The 19,809-nt window shown below is 41.9% G+C and overlaps 1 protein-coding gene across 8 annotated transcripts in view; it reads right to left on the reverse strand.

The window, feature by feature from the left end:
- Window positions 1-212: 212 nt before the first annotated feature.
- SCHIP1 (schwannomin interacting protein 1) overlaps window positions 213-19,809 on the reverse strand; it is a 411,590-nt gene continuing 391,993 nt past the window's right edge. For 5 of the 8 annotated variants that reach the window (XM_060274433.1, XM_035132875.2, XM_035132876.2 and 2 more), the window contains 6 exons: window positions 11,927-12,044; window positions 9,724-9,921; window positions 7,840-7,963; window positions 5,316-5,409; window positions 3,374-3,424; window positions 213-995 (listed from right to left, as the gene is read on the reverse strand). In XM_060274433.1, coding sequence (XP_060130416.1) covers window positions 944-995; window positions 3,374-3,424; window positions 5,316-5,409; window positions 7,840-7,963; window positions 9,724-9,921; window positions 11,927-12,044 — 637 coding nt within the window. In that variant the 3' untranslated portion in view covers window positions 213-943. The remainder of the gene's footprint in view (window positions 996-3,373; window positions 3,425-5,315; window positions 5,410-7,839; window positions 7,964-9,723; window positions 9,922-11,926; window positions 12,045-19,809) is intronic. The other 3 variants (XM_060274435.1, XM_035132878.2, XM_060274439.1) reach the window with 1 other exon arrangement.

A 19,809-nucleotide genomic window follows, 5' to 3' on the forward strand; every position in this document is an offset into this window, starting at 1 on the left:
TTTGCGCCTGCCTTCAAGTGAGTCTATAATAACTTATCTGTGTTCTAAGTGAATAGCATTTTTTAAATATATCTATATATATATATATGAAGAGAGACTTTTCATATTATATATATCTATTTATAATCTGAAATGAGAAAAATAGGAATTTCACATGTACTTCAATGAATATATTACTATGTTGTCCCACTAGTCAACAAAAAGACATATCATATGAAAGAAATTTTTAATTTTTATTTTACATATTTATACATAAAACTTTCAAGGTAACTCTTTCAACTCAACTGCATGTTAATAGCACATCTAAAAATGAATGTCAGGTAGTCAACATTCACAAAATGTTGAAAACTGATTAAAATATACATATTACTGAAAGCTACGACTTCACTACGAGGCAGGCATGTATATTTTCTCTCTCACTTGTATAGCACCATCAAAATTACAGTCTCATTTGTTTAAAACTACGCTGAAAAACAATAAAAAGTAGCTGATGGTAAAATACTGCTTTAACTTAAAGGTCTCTCTAAATAAACAAAAATAAAAGTTAAAACTACCCTCTCTCTTCTTTTTCCCTCTTCATGTTTGCAATGTTTATAAGTACTGTACATTTTGTTCTACAATAAGATTATTGAACTGTCCGATATTTAGTGGCACAAGTAAAAAATAAAATAAACCCAACAGCAAATAAATTAAAAGGCATAGGCCAACCACTGGACATAAAGCTTCAGACATTGGGAAAAATTCGCCAAGCACAGTCGCTGTGCATCCACCATTAGTTTCAAGGAAGGGTTCGTGCGGGGTTTTCCTGGTGCTTGGCACATTGCGCCCGGAATCAATGACTAACACTGATTTTTCTTGTGTGCCACCCGTGGAGCATCAGCGTTGGTACAACCACAGAAGCAAAACGTTTTAGTTTGTTTCTTCAGTCTGATGGCTTCCGGTTTTATTTTGCTGGCATCTTTTCTGCCATGTGCTTCTGCTGACTTTCAGCGTGTCTGGAGGGAAATGGGAAAAAAGGGATAATATTGCGTAGGTGCAATAAATGAAGATTTTTATTTTTATTTTTTACTGGCAGAACTTAAAAGCTGCAGAGAAGGAAGGAAGCGCAGCGATTGCTGAAAAGATTGCTTAAAGAGATGTGTTAAATTTTTGCTGCAATTATCTAGCCGGCTTAAATAGTCCTTTTCTTCAGGACTCCTCTAGACTGCAGAAATCCAGCACAGGAAGAAAAATAACAACCACAGTCTTCAGGAGGTAAAATCAAGGAAAGCAGGGGGGGATTTCAAGGAAATGGCTTTAGAATTGAAACTGTAGGTTGCAAGAAGATTGAAAGGAAGTTTTATCTGGGGGGAAAGGAGGAGTTTCACCTCCTTCCTATGGATAGGAAACTTATTTGTCTTAACACAATCCAAGGATGTAACAAGATGACCCCTAGCTTCCTATTGTAGCAACATTTCAACAATCGATAGAACTAAAAACAACTCACCTCTCACCAAACTGCCAACCATGTGGCCCACACAGAGGGTATCTGAATGGCTAATTAAGTATGTAAACGATTCCAGTAACTAGAAATGCAAACTGCTTCCAACATGAGAAAGTAGTTTTGTAACACCCTTCCCCAACCTGGTGCCCTCCAGAAGTTCTGCACTACAACTTCCATAAGCCCCCGAGAGCCCCCACAGGTGCACCCTGTGGACCCAATAGAAGCCGGAGGCCATGCTTTCTATTCATTAAAACAGACTCGTACCTCAAAGTTTCTGGGCACCAAGTTGGCAGTAGGCTGTTTTAGAACAAGGGAAAGAAAAGATTGCCAGGGTTGCGTAGCAGAAAGTTAGACCAGGGAAATACAAGTTTAGATAGACATACACCCACAAAGCTCATTGGGTGATGCTGGGGGCAGTCACCATCTTCCAGCTTAACCAACTGGTTGGAGATGCTGAGATGGTAAAATTGAGGTGGGGGAGACAGAAACATCATGCACCCTGGACCCAAACTCTTGATTATTTTCACCTGCAATTTGGTATTCAAATTAGAGACCATCCAAGAATATATAGAACCATCTCTCTGTAGATTTAGCAAGATCTGTTCAGTCTTCGTATCCATAAAACATAAAACACCCATAAAACATTTCTCTCTCTCTCTTTTTAGTTTCTTCTGCTTAAACAGTTCACACTTCAACTATGCAATGAGGCATTGTATCTACACTTCCTGTTGCTGATCTCTTTTCACTCAGAGACAAGCGCTTAGGGGGGAAAACACCCCATCACTGGTACACTTTCCTTGAACTTGGGTTGCTGCTTTTGTGTTTGTGCCTTCTTATCCCCTCACTAACAATGGTTTATAAAGCAGCAAGTGAAAAGTACCAGCATTGTGTATGGTAGTGGCAACGCCTTCTTTTTTGCAAGGCACAGGTGCTCTCAAATCTGAACTACCTGTTTGCTCACGGGGGTGGGGGGACACCAACAACCTTCCTTTTCTCTGGAGGTGAGCAACAGGCAGAGTATGTGCATTGCTGTGTTACGAGGTGAAGCAGCAAAATCACTCCTCTGTCTTCTGATTTGCAGCAGCAGATTTCTGCAAGAACGTGTAGGCACGTACTATAGTGAGCACACTGATCTTTTCCTCTACGCAGAAGTCCTCTGGTAGATCCACCAAATTATAGTGGGGGAGGGTGGTGGGGAAGGATAATGCCATGCGAAAGACAGACACATAATGGCATGTGGAAACACACACCCACACCCACACACCCTCCCCTGGTCTTTGTGTAAAGCGGAAGAGATTCTGCCTCTCTTGAAAGATTTCTAAGCTACAAAGCAGAGAAAATTCAACAAAGTCAAGTGCTGAGGGTATGTGTGTGTGCATGAGAGAGACAGTGCTAAGGGTGGGCAATTATCATCATTATTTGCTGTGGACTGACACACTCTAATATTTCTGAAGTTGCTTGCAGATCAGAATGCAACTCCCATTTAGATTACTCAAGTCTCCAAATTTTGGAAGGGACCCTGAGGATCATCTCGTCCAACCCCCTGCAATGCAGCTGTCCCATATGGGGATCGAACTTGCAACCTTGGCATCATCAGCACCATGCTCTAACCAGCTGAGCTCGTTCCGTGGAGCTGCAGAGGTTTCAGTGCAGTGGAATAGCTGGAAAATACCACAAAGCAGGAAACTGTAAGAGAGGCGATTTAGCATTTTTGGCTGCTGAGTTACTACTGAACCTTCTTTAACCAGCCAATCTGAGAAACGTGAAAATAACCTGGAACAGAGGGTGACAGAGGATAGATAGAAGGGGAGAACAGAAAAGGTATGTACTGAATAAGAAAAGGCCTGGATTAAAGGGATCTGGGAAAGCTGAGGTGTTACTGTATTTTACCTTATCGGCAGCAATGGTGCTAAATTACCATGGTACTGATAGGGGGCCGCACTGTAAAAGAAATATTACAGGAAAAAAAGAATAGTTGGGTTTGCTTTGGTTCAATTAAGTCTCATCTCTGTCTGCAGGTGGCAAACAGGTTTCTTCCCTTTAAGATTAAAAACCAGCACAGGATTTGACTGAAATGTCACAGCAAGAGCATAAGTAGCGATATATCCAGACTGTTGGTAAGATGCTATGAATCAAACCAGAGAAGAGTAACTTCATCCACCTGATAGACTAACATGCCTGCTTTCACGAGGATGCAGCCGTGAACTGTACCGCCTGCATCTAATTTTTTGCAACAGGCTCCACTCTTCGACAGGACAATTGAAACCACTTCTGGACAAGATGAAAGCATGGTCGCTAGCTATTGACACTGTTATTGGCCTTTTCCTTGGAACTGCCAGGACCTAATGTCAATGCACACCCAGATTTTACCTTCTGGAGTATTCCCAGGTCTTGAAGTCATGTCTAAAGTCACTCTGATTGATTCTGCCCGCTACAGGACTGAATATGTAATGACAGCTTTTAGTACGGAGGGGCAAGCTGTTAATAAGGCACATTGTCTACCCAGTAAAGTAAGGAGTGAGAAAGGACCATTCCAAGATCATTAAGAAAAGATAATTTAGGAAGGGAAAGGAAAGTTAAGAATAGATGGCAGCTACATTATCAAATGGAGAAAATAGAAGCTGGGATTCTAACTGAGAGGAGGCATCACAAAGGCAGATTCCAGAATAAAGGAAGTTTTTGTCTCTATCTTTAGGACCACTCTCTTTGTCAGCTCAGACAAATTTACCAAGTTTTACATTTCCTAGCGGCAATAATTCCCCAAAATTAAAGGGCTCTGCACCATGTTGCTGCAAGCAACTAGAGAAAGTTATTAGGCATTGGATGTTAAGATTATAAATTGATTCAATGGCCAAAGAAGTTTCACTTATAATCTGATAGAGAGTGTGGATCACAAAGAAATAGCATACTGTCCAAATCTGCCATTTGTCATACACCAAACAGTCACAGCGACAGGTGCCTAGAAAAACAGCAGCAAAAACAGTTGCTTCGGTGCAAACAGCACTAATAGTGGTAGATTTACATTACCGAACCAGGTGCACTTTTTATGACCTAAGCTTTCACTGGAGCTGTAGGCAGAACATTTATGTAGTTTCATGATTGCTTCTTTTGGTCTAGTAGTTCTGGGCGCATGCACCAATGTATGGCACCTTGCAAGATTAATCTAATAATGCCTGAAGAGCTTCTCCTGCATTCTATCTTATAAACTGCAGATTCTGGGGCAGCAGCACTATGAAGTGCCTGATGAAGATTTCTGGGTTCGTTCATGACCTTGTAACACTGTGGTTGGTCCAAATAAAAGACATTATCATAACGTGCTTTAGGGTATGATCCTAGCTGGTACTGATTAGAAAACAGCATTACAGATCAGACAATTCACCTTGTATCAGTAATATATCATAATTCCTTCTCAGTGTTCCACCTTTAAAAGAAGTGCATTATGCTTGAATGGAAGAGCGGGGCCTTCTCTGTGGTGGTGCCTCAACTGTAGAAAGCCATTCTGAGGATGGTATGCCAGCACAGGCATACATTCTTTGTGGCATCAGGTTAAAATCATTTTATTTCCTCAGGCATTTTTGATTATATTTTTAGCTGGTTGAATGGTTTTGCACCTTTTGATTTTATGTATTTCTTAATTCATTCAAACATAACATACCCTAGCTTTCCCCCCTGACAGTTATTATGTTTCTGTAATTTTGAAATTACTTTGACCCTGAAATCTATTTTTGGATGAAGGGCATTTTATACATCAATTAAAATAAAATATATCATCGCAACAAAACTGTCTAAAGAGAGACCTTTGCAACAGGACGTATCTGAAAAGGTTACCAACCTGGTCAAATCCTCAATGTCTACCAGCATAGCATCCTGTTCTGTGTGCAATTCATCCCGAATCAGCAGCAGTTGCACCAATTCTTCATTCAAGCCTGACAGCAGAAAAAAGAAAAAGTGTTTAAGCTCATTTAGCCACAGTACTCCCCATGTCTAACATTTTGGGATCTGTTAGTCACCATAGTACATGGCTCTCACTCCAAGAAACAGAAGGGTATTTGGCTTGGCATATAAATAAGGGAGGCTAAGAAGTAATGGAACAAGAACAATGGCCAGTATTGTTAAAAACAAACATTAGTAAAAAAAACCATCAACATGACACTACTGTAGATCTCCAAAAGCAGAATGCACTCTTTAACTTGGGAACCAACCCATGGAACTTCTGGCATTTTTCTGGTTGTGGTTGGTGATGGAAAATCCTCAAAACTGGGTGTGATCTACCAAGGCTGAACATGCATCAACACATTGGCAGGGAAATAAGCTTGACTGTCTATGATGTCAGCCTGTTTCCACAGAGGCAAGTAAGCAGTAGGTGCTCCTACTGCAACAGCTACCAATGGTGCCAGGAAGTGCCATTGTGTTGTGCGCCCATTCAACACCAGAGGAATAAAACCCCTGCTTTCTGTGCACAACCAGGTACAGGGACTTCTCAATGGCAGCCCCGCAATGGTGCAATTCACCTCCCTAGTACTCCACTAAGTCCTCATTCTGCTAGTCTTTAGACTTGGATCATAGGATTTTTATTTATTTATTTATCCCACAATCCTTTTCAGTATTGATTTTAGGATGGTTGTTGTATATTGCATACAAATCATTTGCATTTTTAGTGTACAGTTGTATATCACTTTGGGATGATTTTTATTCTGAAAGGCAGGTTATATATATAAGGAAACAAGAAGATTTTTTAAAAATACAAACACTAACTTGAGAACCAAAACTCATGAAATACATGTCACTCACCCAATGCTCTCCTTAAAATATTAAACTACGGTAAGCCAAGTCATGGTAGAACTGATTTATCGGTGTTTTCTAGCAGGTCCACTGATTTTCTAACATCCTAGCAGCAATTCCAAAGTAGCAGACAGCACTAACAGACTTCAGGGGAGAATTATTCACATTTGGCTGAGCATAGCTCACAGGTGCCTAGGCAAAGAGCCACACTGCAGCTGCTTTGACTAATTTGATTAATAAGCGCACATTGGCATGGACCATGGAGTGATGTGCTAATTTCTTTTTATTTAGAGCCTCTTCTGTCTGTAATGAATTAATCCGTATCACTGAAAAGCATAGCAGTACTTTGGCTCTAAAAAGGACAACAACAACAACAAAAGAGAGTCCAGTGGAAGGACTGCTCAAAGGCATAAAAAGCTTTAGTATGGCCTGAATATTGCAAAGGGCTGAAGTTGTCTACTTGTGCCTTTGCACAAGATGTAATGGAAGAGAGCTGGAAACATGGGTATCTCATGGTTCCTCTTCTCTACACAGTTCCAGGTATCATGCAAAGCTGGAAGACACCTACAACCAACCATGGCGTGCAGGAGGCGTGTACTGCTCTTTTTTGTGCAAGATCACCACAAATGCATGGCTTCCTATCTCCCCATTTCTGCATCTCATGCAAAAACACTCCAAATAGTAAAACTAAAGAGAGAACTCATATTCCTATGCCATTGTTCAAGGATTGCTGAAAAGAGAGAGACTCCTTCTTCCTCAGTTGGCATTAGATTACTGAATAATAGCCACTCCTGACCTAAAGTCTGAAGCTCAAAAGTCACTTCCAGATCTGTGATTTCTCTTCTCCCATATCCAAGATGAAAAGTACAAGAAATACAACGTGCCGTGAGCTAGCATGGAATAAAAAGCCCAATGTGTTTTGATTTAAAACTTCCTTTGGGGGCAATGGCCCCCAATGTTATCTGACGAGAAAATGTTGCCATTGAAGATATTTCCCTCTAGTACAGTGGTACCTTGGTTTTAGAACAGCTTAAGTTTATGAACAACTTGGTTTTAGAAGGCTGCAAACCCGGAAGTAGGTGTTTTGGTTTGTGAACTTTGACTTGGAAGCAGAACATGTTCTGCTTCCTGTTGAGTGTGTTCCATTTGTGATTTGAGTCCCCTGCTGCTATGGGAAAGCACGCCTTGGTTTAAGAACGCTTTGGTTTAAGAAAGGAGTTCCAGAACAGATTAAGTTCGTAAACCAAGGTACCACTGTATTGGAGATGGCATACTCCTAGGAGGACTGGATCATACATATACTGAGTCAGCTCACTGATCCATCTAGGTCCGTACTATCCATACTGACCAGCAGTGGCTCACCAGGATTTCAGACAGGGGGTCTCTTCCAGCCCTACCTAGAAATGCCAGGGACTGAACCTCTGCATGCAAAGCAGATGCTCAGCCACTGAACTACAGCCCTTCCTTGGTTCAATGTTGGTGTCAGCTCTCACATGCAACGGAACAGTTTCTATTCGCTTAAGCAGAGGTGCCACGAATAGTGAAAGGACATAACACCAAGGGAGAAGACTTACTTTCTATCTGTGAATGTAGATCATTGACTATCACCTGTAGCTGCCCAATCGTCATATCTCTCAGGTCTGTGGGCTTTAAGCTTCTTTTCATCAAGCATTCACTTATATGAGGCATATGTGGCAGCTAAAAAGAACGACGACAACAACACTTTAGGTCACTGTCATGGCCAGCAACAATGACAAAAAGAAAGAACTTCTGTCAGCACATTTTCTAATGTTCTAGTTACAGGTAGGTAGCCGTGTTGGTCTGACGTAGTCGAAACAGAATTACCGTGTTTCTCATATTATAAGACATGTCTTATATTTATTTTTTCTCAAAAAAACACACCATGGCTTATTTTCAAGGGATGTCTTATTTTTTAATTAAGTATGGTAAAGCAAACTACATTTATTCAGTTATAATTAAGTTGTCTTCTTCTGGAACATCTTGTGGTTTGTTTGAGGGAAATGAACCGTGAGCACTCGTTCACACGTAATGCTAAGCCCAGTGCTGTAATTGCAGGTGCATCAAACTATTGTTTATTTTAACTACGAGTTATCATGACGTGCGAACTGGCTCAACATCTTTTTGTGTCAACCTACTGTTGGTTGGAGCAGTCATTTGACCAAGTTTTGTTTTGTTTTGTTATAACAATCTTTTTTTTCATTATTAACTTATGTGTAGAAAAATAACAGGAATTAGTTAATGGCCAGAAGTTTGTTCTTTTTTCTTTAGCACCGTTATCCCGTTTTTATTCTTCTTTCCCATTGATATCATGCCCCCTTCTAGAGTCATTGCTAAGCCATCGTAGGGCAAGGAGGTGTGGGAAGTATTTTTTCTTAATGCCTGACTTAACAGCAGTACCCCAGGCTGACAACTCTTCCGCTAAGGCTCCTGCTGGCTGCCGGGGCTTATCAGGAGCGCGCTTTGAGCTGCGGCTCCAGCCAGCTCCCGGGCTTCGCGCGCTGCCCGCTAAGGCTCCTGCTGGCTGCCGGGGCTTATCAGGAGCGCGCTTCGAGCTGCGGCTCCAGCCAGCTCCCGGGCTTCGCGCGCTGCCCGCTAAGGCTCCTGGCGGCTGCCGGGGCTTTGCTTAGCAGGGTCCCGATCCTTTGTTCTTTGCCCGCCGCGGCTCCTGCCGGCTGCCGGGCTTTGCGCGGCTTGAGCTGCGGGTCTAGCAGGGTCCCGGCACCGCGCGCTGAGGCTCTACCGTAGCCGGGCTTCGCACAGCGGACACTGAGGCTCCTGCTGCAGCTCTTGCTGTGCGTGCTGCAGCTCTTGCTGGCTCCCACTCGGACGGAGCTCCACGTGGCAGCAGCATCCGGTTCCGAGGAGGCATCTTCCTTTTCTTCTTACGGTACCGTATTTTGCACAGACCTGCTCCCACCACAACCCGGTACTGGTACATCTTATTTTCGGGGTATGCCTTATATTTCGCCAGGTCATGAAAATCCTGCCATGCCTTATTTTTTAGGGATGCCTTAAAATATGAGAAACACGGTAAAAAAAATTCCTTCCAGTAGCAAACTTAGTTGGTCTCTAAGGTGCTACTGGAATGATTTTTTTTTTATTTTCTAATGTATTAGCAATAATAGCTAATTATGGCAACCTACCATCCTGAACATTAGTCACCAGGCACTGAATGCATAAAATTCATCAAGTTTAGATACCACATACTGTACTAAGATTTTATAAATGCTATACTCTAACAAAGGGGAAAAAACTTTATTTTCCCTGCATGATCTGAATCAAATATATTAAATAAATATGCTCCACTTTTAAAACTCATTTTTACATCTCAGGTGGAGCTACAAGCTCCTCCAAATTCCAAAGAGCTTTATTGCAACTGGGGCAACTTCCACGGCTAGAAACAACTGGCAAGCATTGATCTTCTACGAGACACTTACAAGGTCAGCTACGGGAGATTTTTTCCTGTTTTGCTTTTCCACCTCTACTTGCATTTTGGCCATTGGTTTTGCCATTGCTAAGGCCATTTTGGCTTCAGCTTGAAGTTTCTTTTGCCTTGAGAGAAAATCCATGTCATCTAGGGATTCAGATTCCTCTTCAGTAGTGTCTCTGTCAGAATAGGAAGAGCTCTGCTTGCTCTAGAAAAAAGACACAAGATAGATATACAATCAGGCTTGTCTAATTCAGCGGCTACCAATTTAATCAATGAATTAAAACAATAGACATTAGCACTGCCTTAATGTGAATGGCATGAACCAGAACTAAACCACCCCTCTACTAGAATTGTGTTTAGATTCTAGGGTTAAACCTTTGGCACTCCTGATTTAAAGGACACCAGATATCTGAGCTGGGAAAGAATTCTGCCTGAGACATTAGGGAACTGCTACAAGTCTAAGCAGATGGTATAGATCTGAAAGGATCCCTGTGATGCAACACAAAATACCTCTTTATATCCTCATAATTCGACTGACACCTCTCTTCACCTGCTGCTTATTTAACTTATATGCAGAATTCATCATGCGAAAGGCTGGACTAGATGAATCCCAAGCCGGAATTAAGATTGCCGGAAGAAATATCAACAACCTCAGATATGCAGATGACACAACCTTGATGGCAGAAAGCGAGGAGGAATTAAAGAACCTTTTAATGAGGGTGAAAGAGGAGAGCGCAAAATATGGTCTGAAGCTCAACAACAAAAAAACCAAGATCATGGCCACTGGTCCCATCACCTCCTGGCAAATAGAAGGGGAAGAAATGGAGGCAGTGAGAGATTTCACCTTCTTGGGCTCCTTGATCACTGCAGATGGTGACAGCAGTCACAAAATTAAAAGACGCCTGCTTCTTGGCAGAAAAGCAATGACAAACCTAGACAGCATCTTAAAAAGCAGAGACATCACCTTGCCGACAAAGGTCCGTATAGTTAAAGCTATGGTTTTCCCAGTAGTGATGTATGGAAGTGAGAGCTGGACCATAAAGAAGGCTGATCGCCGAAGAATTGATGCTTTTGAATTGTGGTGCTGGAGGAGACTCTTGAGAGTCCCATGGACTGCAAGAAGATCAAACCTATCCATTCTGAAGGAAATCAGCCCTGAGTGCTCCCTGGAAGGACAGATCGTGAAGCTGAGGCTCCAATACTTTGGCCACCTCATGAGAAGAGAAGAATCCTTGGAAAAGACCCTGATGTTGGGAAAGATTGAGGGCACTAGGAGAAGGGGACGTCAGAGGACAAGATGGTTGGACAGTGTTCTCGAAGCTACGAACATGAGTTTGACCAAACTGCGGGAGGCAGTGCTAGACAGGAGTGCCTGGCGTGCTATGGTCCATGGGGTCACGAAGAGTCGGACACGACTAAACGACTAAACAATTTGACTGACACCTCTCTTCACCTGCTGATGGTGTTCCCATTCAACCATACCTGGAGGGCACTAGGTAAGCCATCCTTGGTCTAAGAACTATACCCAATTGCCTAATTAACTGGCCAGTGCTAAAAGCAGCCACTTGCCCCATAATATTTTAGGGTTGCCATATTTTGAAGAGCAAAAAAAGAGGATACTTTTGCTGACTCCTAACTATGGATTGCTATGACCACTCTACCCATGAAAAAGAGGATGCGTCCTGGAAAAAGAGGACATATGGCAACCAATGTTCTTAGGACACACAACCTAGGCACATAGGTTTTCCATAAAATAGTGGTGAGGGATCTGGCCTTGGGGAGCAACATCATCCCTTGCCATACATATAACCTGCAATACAAACTGAGGCCTACGCTTCTCATGAGAGATTATGCACATAAATAGCCTACGCTCCAAGCTCTTGTGAAAGGCCAGTCCTTCTTATAAACAAGTGTGGCACAATGTCACGATATCAGAATTGCTTACCAGAAATACTTTCTCTTTTGGTGTGCTATTTATATATTTTATTTCTTTCTTAGTACTGTTTTGGCTGCCAATGTTACGTTGCGCCAGTTTGTTTCTTTGAAGTGTATAATATTGTTTGGACAGTTGTAGTATTTTGTTCTTTTTTTAATGTGTTTTAAAATTTAATAAAGGTTAAAAAAAAATTTAAAAAAGAAAACCTGGAATTTGGTGCACATTTCCTGACATTCGTCAAGGGATCAAGACCTTTTGTGAGACTGAAACTCACCATGGGAGACAAAGGCGTATCCAGGCTTGTTTCGGTCTTGCTGTCATCGGCATCACTGTCTTTGTCACTTCCGCTGTCATTTACAAAACAAATCTGTAAATTCATCCCACTTTGTAACCTTGAACAGAGAAAAAAAGAGGGAGAGGGAAAGAGAGATTGGATTATTACTTCCTGCAACAACTCAAAATGTACTTCGGCTCTTGGTTTCTGATTCTTCTAGAAAGTGTTGCCATTTCTGCATACTCCATCAATGTTAATTGCTAGTCCTCCTTCGCTGGAATTGTTTCTTCTTTCGATCTCTGGGCATAAATAATTCGCGCAGCTGTAGTAGTGTGCATAAATATATTTTGTGTGTGCTATTTGGGTATCTATCCACCAATATCCCTAAAAGAAAAGCTTCTGGTTTTCTTAACAAAAGTTATCTTCAACATTTTTTTCAACTTATTACAAATCATTTCCCAGAAAGGTTTCGCTACCTTACATGACTACCACATATGGAAAAAGGTACCTTCCTTCTCTTTACATTTCCAATAGGTATCTGATTCTGACATATACATTTACTGGGAGTTCAATACCACCCCCTATGTTTCCTTTTCTCTGCTGGCCTCTAGAAAACAGTTTACATGCTTGAGTAACATGTTTACCATTGCTTGAGCTTCATTTTAATTACAGCTGAACAGGCTAAAAAGAAAAAAAAGTTGGGTTATGTATGAGAGTTTATCATTACAACATATTGAGATGACCCAAATTTAGCAAAGTTTAGCAAATAGATTCCCAAGCTGTAACTGTGCTAGATTTGAAAGGCGGGGAGGGGGGAAGCAAGCATTCTGAAAACATGTAAATAATGGAGATTCTCACTCTGGAAACAGTTAACATGTCAGAATAATAAAATACAAAATTGCATTTAGAACTCACATATCTCAATTTGTTTTTACTGTTGGATTTACAGTTGCCTGCAAAAGGGAAGACGAGTACAGATTTGCTCTTTCTACCTGAGGGGGTAGATAGGCTTCAGGCTTGCTACTTCTACTTGGTTTTTTTTATATAACTAGATCCCAAAGAACTACCACCCAGAGTCAGGTGCAAAATGCAGTTAGAATGGAAGGGCAGGGAACACCTGAGCCCATTAGGAGTACCAGAACTGAACTGACTCACAGTGTTTTCTGCATAAAAATCCACTCCCGGTTAGCATTCTCCATTTCAGCAGCCTAATTTAGGTGGGAAAGGCCATTTTTCAGTTGTAGACACTTGCCAAACTACTGCAAGTCACCCAGGGATGTTGACCTACCTTCTGCCTAATGCTGCTTTACATTATTTTAGAGAAATGCAATCAGCTGCCATTGCCTGTGTCCAAAACAGTAATTTTCCGTTCACCTGATTAGCTCTGAGTGCTCTCGTGCAGAATGGCTGCAATCAAATTCAAAAGGGCCTTCTTCACACCCAGAGAACTTACTGGTTATTTTTTTTTTGGTAAACTGTTGAGGAAAAAAAATATCACAAAATCTCTTGTGCATGACTGGCCAGGAATGGCCTCCCCAATTAAAAAGAAGAAGAAGCTGAAGAATGTAAAAACACCTCAGAAGGTAGTTTCTAGAACTCCGTGCCTAATAGCATTATCGGTTATCAATGCCTGCTAAAAATGTTGATCTGGCCAACCCTACCCAGACATGCCATTTTATTATGTACAATTGTTTTTAAAATATGTTGGTTTTTATCTACAGGTGAAACTCGGAAAATTAGAATATCGTCGAAAAGTGCATTTATTTCAGTAACGCAACTTAAAAGGTGAAACCAATATATGAGATAGATGCATGACATGCTAAGCAAGATGTGTCAAGCCTTTATTTGTTGTAATTGTAATTATTTGTTGTTAGGCGGGTCAATTATAAATGGAATGTAATGAATGAAATGCAACAGCGATGTTTATTTTTATATTATTGTAACTATTTGTTTTATTACTGTGGAATTTCCAAAAGAAAGCATTTGTAAAAATTAAAAGAAAAATAAAAAATAATAAGTTGCATTACTGAAATAAATGCACTTTTCGACGATATTCTAATTTTCCGAGTTTCACCTGTATAGTTTAGCAATTCTATTATGTCTGTTTTAAAAGTCTGTTTCTATTGCTTTAAGAAAACGAATACTTTATACCATTTCACATAAACCACTAAGATTTTAATTATTTATTAAGCAGAATATAAATCTTGACAAACAAACAAACAAACCACCTGTAAAGTTTGAACTAAATAAAGGAATAAAATCAGAATACCTGGAAAATCAGTTCTATATAAACATGCCACCTAGCTTCAACCGGTATTCATTTAGAAGACACCAGTCTTCTGGCACGCATGGGCGTAGGCAGGGGGGCAGGAGGGGGCAATTGCCCCCCTAGAAGCAGGGCCGCTGGCCAGCCTGCCCCGCTGCCCGCCGGGTGCCGTCTCCCTTCTCCCTGGCTGGCTGTGGGGCGGGCAGAGGGAAAGCCAGGCAACCGCTTTGCGCGGCTCTGGGGCTTTCCCTCCACCTGCCCCTGCCGATCGCGGAGGGGGAGGAGGGAAAGCTGGCAAGGGAGAAGGGAGCTTTCCTTGCCCCGCTGTGGCCCCTCCCCCGCCCCTTGGCCCCTCCCCTTGCCCCCCTGATTTTCATCCTGGCTACGCCCCTGCTGGCACGTAAGGAAGCCTTCTGTGGAGCAACATCATCTTGGCATTCATTCAACTGCTCACTTTCTCCTCCTCCTCATTCAAATACCCTCAAGATCTCCCAAAGTGTGTCAATCTTCTAAAGGCTTTATTTAGCAAGAGCACATGCCATAAATCTGCACACACACCCTCTTTAAAAACCCCACCACAATAATTACAAGCGCCTCACCACATGGCCTTTCCTTATCATTGTTTTAATTGACAACCCTAAAGGTAAAGGTAAAGGGACCCCTGACAGTTAAGTCCAATTGCAAACGACTATGGGGTTGCGGCGTTCATCTCGCTTTACAGGCTGAGGGAGCCGGCGTTTGTCCGCTTTCGCAGAGTTTTTCTGGGTCATGACTAAGCCGCCTATGGCGAAACCAGAGCAGCGCACGAAAACGCTGTTTACCTTCCCGCCAGAGTGGGACCTATTTATCTACTTGCACTGCATGCTTTCGAACTGCTGGGACCGAACAATGGGAGCTCATCCCGTCGCGGGGCCTCGAACCGCCGATCTTCCGATCAGCAAGTCCAAGCGGCACAGTGGTTTAAACCACAGCGCCCCCCGCGTCCCTCCTGGCCCCTAGCCCTACTGGCCACATATTCTTTGACTGAAAGCCTTGGGAGCTGGGGAATCCACCCTCTTTACAAATGTATGCTAGTAGACACCCATATGGGCCACTTTTGAGCGCTGCAGAAACCTCATAGCATAAGTGATTTGAATGCTTCTGTTTCAGTGTATCTGATGAAGTGTGCATGCACACGAAAGCTCGTACCAAAATAAAAACTTAGTTGGTCTTTAAGGTGCTACTGAATGATTTTTTTTATTTTGTTTCGACTCAGACCAACACGGCTACCTACCTTTGATTTGAATGCAATTCATTTTAAGAACATAATGGTTGGTTGTAATTTAGGAGAACTTCAAAGAGCCTGCAAAAAACAGCAGTATAGAACTTCTTTCTAAAGTTTGTTCTTATATTTGTGGAGCATTGCTAGAACAGCATTTTGGCATAATGATTAAATACTGAGGGAGGCAATATCTCTTCCCAATCCGGGGCCACACCTGCACTCACACCTGCCCTGTTTCTGATGCTCCTGCAGGTCGATGTGGAGCTACCACATCTGTGGCTTATTAGGAAGTGGAATTGTCCAGTCTGGCCCACAGGTGACTCTATGGGTCCCAATGATAAGGCAAATGTTGAGTGTTACAGAAAGACCGCTCTGAGCATTGTTCAGAGATGAAACTTTTCAGTTAACATTGTTTCATGATAGACACACAAAAAATCATTTATTGCACTAGTACTGTACTGCCAATTTTAACTGCTGTACATTGAGTACTATTTTAGGCAAAGGCAGGCTAGGCATTTCCTTAAGGGAAGACCAAGAACAGTCCTACTCAACAGCCCTATCCCCCAAAGAACCAGGGCTCTAGGCTGTGTTACTTGAACTTAAGCTCCACTGAGATAAGTGGAACTAAACACACTATTATTTAAAGCATTAAAAACCCTGTTCTTCAGCCAAAAAAGGGCCATAAAGATCAGTAATAAGACAGTCCCCTGTCTTCAGCTTTACAGTCTAAAAAACATGACACAAAAGAGAATGGGATCAGGAGGAAGAGGAAGAAAGCAAACTCAGGCACCACTTCTTAGCTGCAAAGTGCTAATTAAGATATGAATTTTAAGATATGAATTGTAATCAATTAAACAACCAATTAAATTTGTGTAGAGTTGCCTACAGGTAGAAAAGTATATCTGAAGTAAGAAGAAACTTTTCTGATGATATACACAAAGGTACTGGCCCTATGTGTGAATGAAAGTATTTCTTGTAAGATGATGGTTGCCACCTGCAGTTTTTATGAGCATTTTTTAAAAGATTAATCTAGCTGAAGAATCAGTTAACCACTGTAAGTTTTTTTTTAATTCACCATTTATAAATAGGACCATCGGCTGATTAAAAAAAATCTTAAAGTCATATTAGTTTTAGCCAATTAGGTAAAGGGGCCCCAGTCGTGTCCGACTCTGGGGTTGCAGCGCTCATCTCGCTCTATAGGCCGAGGGAGCCAGCATTTGTCCGCAGACAGCTTCCGGGTCATGTGGCCAGCATGACAAAGCTGCTTCTGGCGAGCCAGAGCAGTGCACGGAAACGGCGTTTACCTTCCCGCCGGAGTGGTCCCTATTTATCTACTTGTACTTTGATGTGCTTTCGAACTGTTAGGTGGGCAGGAGCTGGGACCGAGCAATGGGAGATCACCCCATTGCAGGGATTCGAACCGCTGACTTTCTGATCAGCAAGCCCCCCACAGCACCACCTGGGTCCCTTTAGCCAGTTAAACCTGCATAAATGTGCAGGTGAGAAAAATAGCACTCTAGATGATTCGTGAATGTATCAGAGCAGACACCATAAGCTGTTTATTTTCTTTAATACAGGTGTGTGTGTCTGTGTCTGTCTCCAGATGTCAAGAAGAGCAATTTCTTCCTGTCTAAAAAGGGGGAATGTCTCTTCCAAGATGATTCATGAAGCTGAGCAAGGATGCAGGTTGTGTGTGTGTGTCATGGTTCCAGGATGTTTTTCAGAACAGAAGCAATGATATGATCTGCCAGAGCACCAGGGCACTCCTTGCTTTGGCAAGTGAATGAGGTGATGAAGAGATTTTCAAGTTTGTTTGGGACAGATTAAGTCAGGAAGTTGAGACAAACCTCCTTAGATCTATGGAAACATCTGGAGAGTCCGATTGGATCAGAGTTTTCAATACGCATTTTAAACTGGTTCTGCGTCGCGGTTCTAGTTTTAAGCTGCTGTTATGCCTTTTCCCAAGAAATGACAGACGGGCTGACATGGTTGGTGTTTTTAAATTGTGTTTATTATATGTAAAAAGCAATAAAATGCATTATAAGGAAAGGAAGAAAAACAACAACAGAAACCACCCAGCGCCAGTGGATTGTCCAAAGCTTAAAAGCAGTTTAGCCCTCTGTCCTTACTTAAATTAGCAGGCAATACTTTAACAACCTATTTACTGGTATAATGTACATAATGGCTCCTTTATTCTAAAATCGAACATGATCTCAGCCACAAGGTGGCCTGTAGCACTTTCCTGCAACTTTAGGCATCCTTTTATCATAAATAAGGAATGGGTTGTAATGGAAGCCACATGCCTACTAAAGGATTAAATTTAAAATTCACCAATCATCCAGTTATTTGTGCATACAGAGAGCACCTGCTAAAGTATTATATTAGCTTGTGCACAAGGCAGGGAGAAGAGATTATTTTTTAAAGCGTTATTTCGATGATGCATTCGGCTGGTCTCTCTAGTCAGAAACAATTCTTCCATAAAGGTGTTTATTGTGATTGTGGTGATGTTATGCTTCTGGCCATCTGGACTTCTATTCAGCCATCTCCCTTGACAAAATTCCTAAGCTGTGTAATGTCAAGCCATAAAAATGCTAACTGTGATTTATAGCCACCGAGACTCTGTAGACAATACAGAAGCATATGGGTTTTTTCCCTCCTCTGGACAGATATGGAATATCCATACAGCGACTGCGATTCACAGAAGAACCATTCCTAATTTGTTATTTCATTAAGAATTTGAAATATGATGGTAAACAAAACATATCACCAGGCAGACAAGACATGTGTAACTAATAAACATGGGCTTTGATTTATGCTATTCCTCCTTTGCGCCCCCATCCCCAGGAGATTTAATCTTGTATTACTCTTCAGTGGAAATGGACAGTAAAATATTATTTTCCATTTACTTTAATGGCTCTTTGGATGCATTATTAATATGCAATATATAATGAATAATTGCATACTTACATTTTTACGCCATGTCTTTTTCTGCTGCACAAGACATTCAATGGGCTTTAGGCCTGAAGCATAAATTATAGCTATCCGGGGAAGGGTGTGATAACATATACTGTTCCTTTGCTTTATTCTAGCATTGTTTGCAAAGGGAAATAGATTAACTCCTTACTCCTTTGTGAGTCGTAACCTCTGTTCCTAATGCCAGCACACACGTTATAGTGAAAACGTTGAGGAGTTGAGAGAGAGAAAGCTAGGAGACAAACGCTGCAGTCCTATAGATACATGCTTGAGAGTATGTACCACAGAACTCAATAGGATTCCCCCCCTGAGTATCCATGCATAGGAGTATGCTGTAAGTTCCCATTCCATGCACATCAACTAGGTAGTGAGTTCGGTGAACATGGTAGGACTTATGTCCCAGTAGCTATACAGATAGATAGATAGATAGATAGATAGATAGATACTTTATTGTCATTGTACATAGTACAACGAAATTGAATGTCATCCCATAAAAACAAAACAAAAACACAATTACAGCCAGAATCATATGATCAGAATCAGGGCCAATCCTGAATATCTATCCAGAGAAGCGGATACGGAGCAATGGATTCAAACTGCAAGAAAGAAGATTCCACCTAAACATTAGGAAGAACTTCCTGACAGTAAGAGCTGTTTGGCAGTGGAATTTGCTACCAAGGAGTGTGGTGGAGTCTCCTTCTTTGGAGGTCTTCAAGCAGAGGCTTGTCAAGAATGCTTTTATGGTGTTTCCTGCTTGGCAGGGGGTTGGACTGGGTGGCCCTTGTGGTCACTTCCAACTCTATGATTCTATCAGGCTATGTATATTGACTTGTATGCTTAAACTGAGATGGAGGTACTGATGGCTACTGTACTATTAATATGAGCTGAAATCCCCCCTTTTCCTTCCTGACTCTTGTTGTTAAATTTGCTATAAAAACCAAGGGGTGGGGGGGGTGGGGGAGCCAGAGTAAGAACCAGGCCTTCTTGTTCTTTGTTTTGCAAAGAACCTTGAAGATCAGAGGAAGAAAAACAGCAGATGACTTTCAATCAGTGCTAGGGCAGGAAGTCCACACTTGGCTGCCCTTGCTTCCTCAAGGAAATTTGACTTTTGGGTTCCTGTGCATGGAAAACAGACCTGTAAGGGGGACTCCCTACAGGGAGCCAGCCCCCATCACCCTAACATCCACCTCATCAAGTACAGAGAGCACCAGTGTTTCTGAAGCAGCCAGAGGGGGAGGGAAATACTTGGAGGGGGAGAGAATTCAGAGTGAGGAACAATGGGAAAGCTCGGAGGCGGAGGGATGCAGGTCCTTCCGGCACCAGAAATGAGGAGAGCACTGCAATGCAGGTCAAGGGGGCAGAGTTTTGGGGTGCCCAGACTAC

Source organism: Zootoca vivipara, chromosome 5, assembly GCF_963506605.1.
Source record: "Zootoca vivipara chromosome 5, rZooViv1.1, whole genome shotgun sequence".
NCBI classification, from domain to species: domain Eukaryota; kingdom Metazoa; phylum Chordata; class Lepidosauria; order Squamata; family Lacertidae; genus Zootoca; species Zootoca vivipara.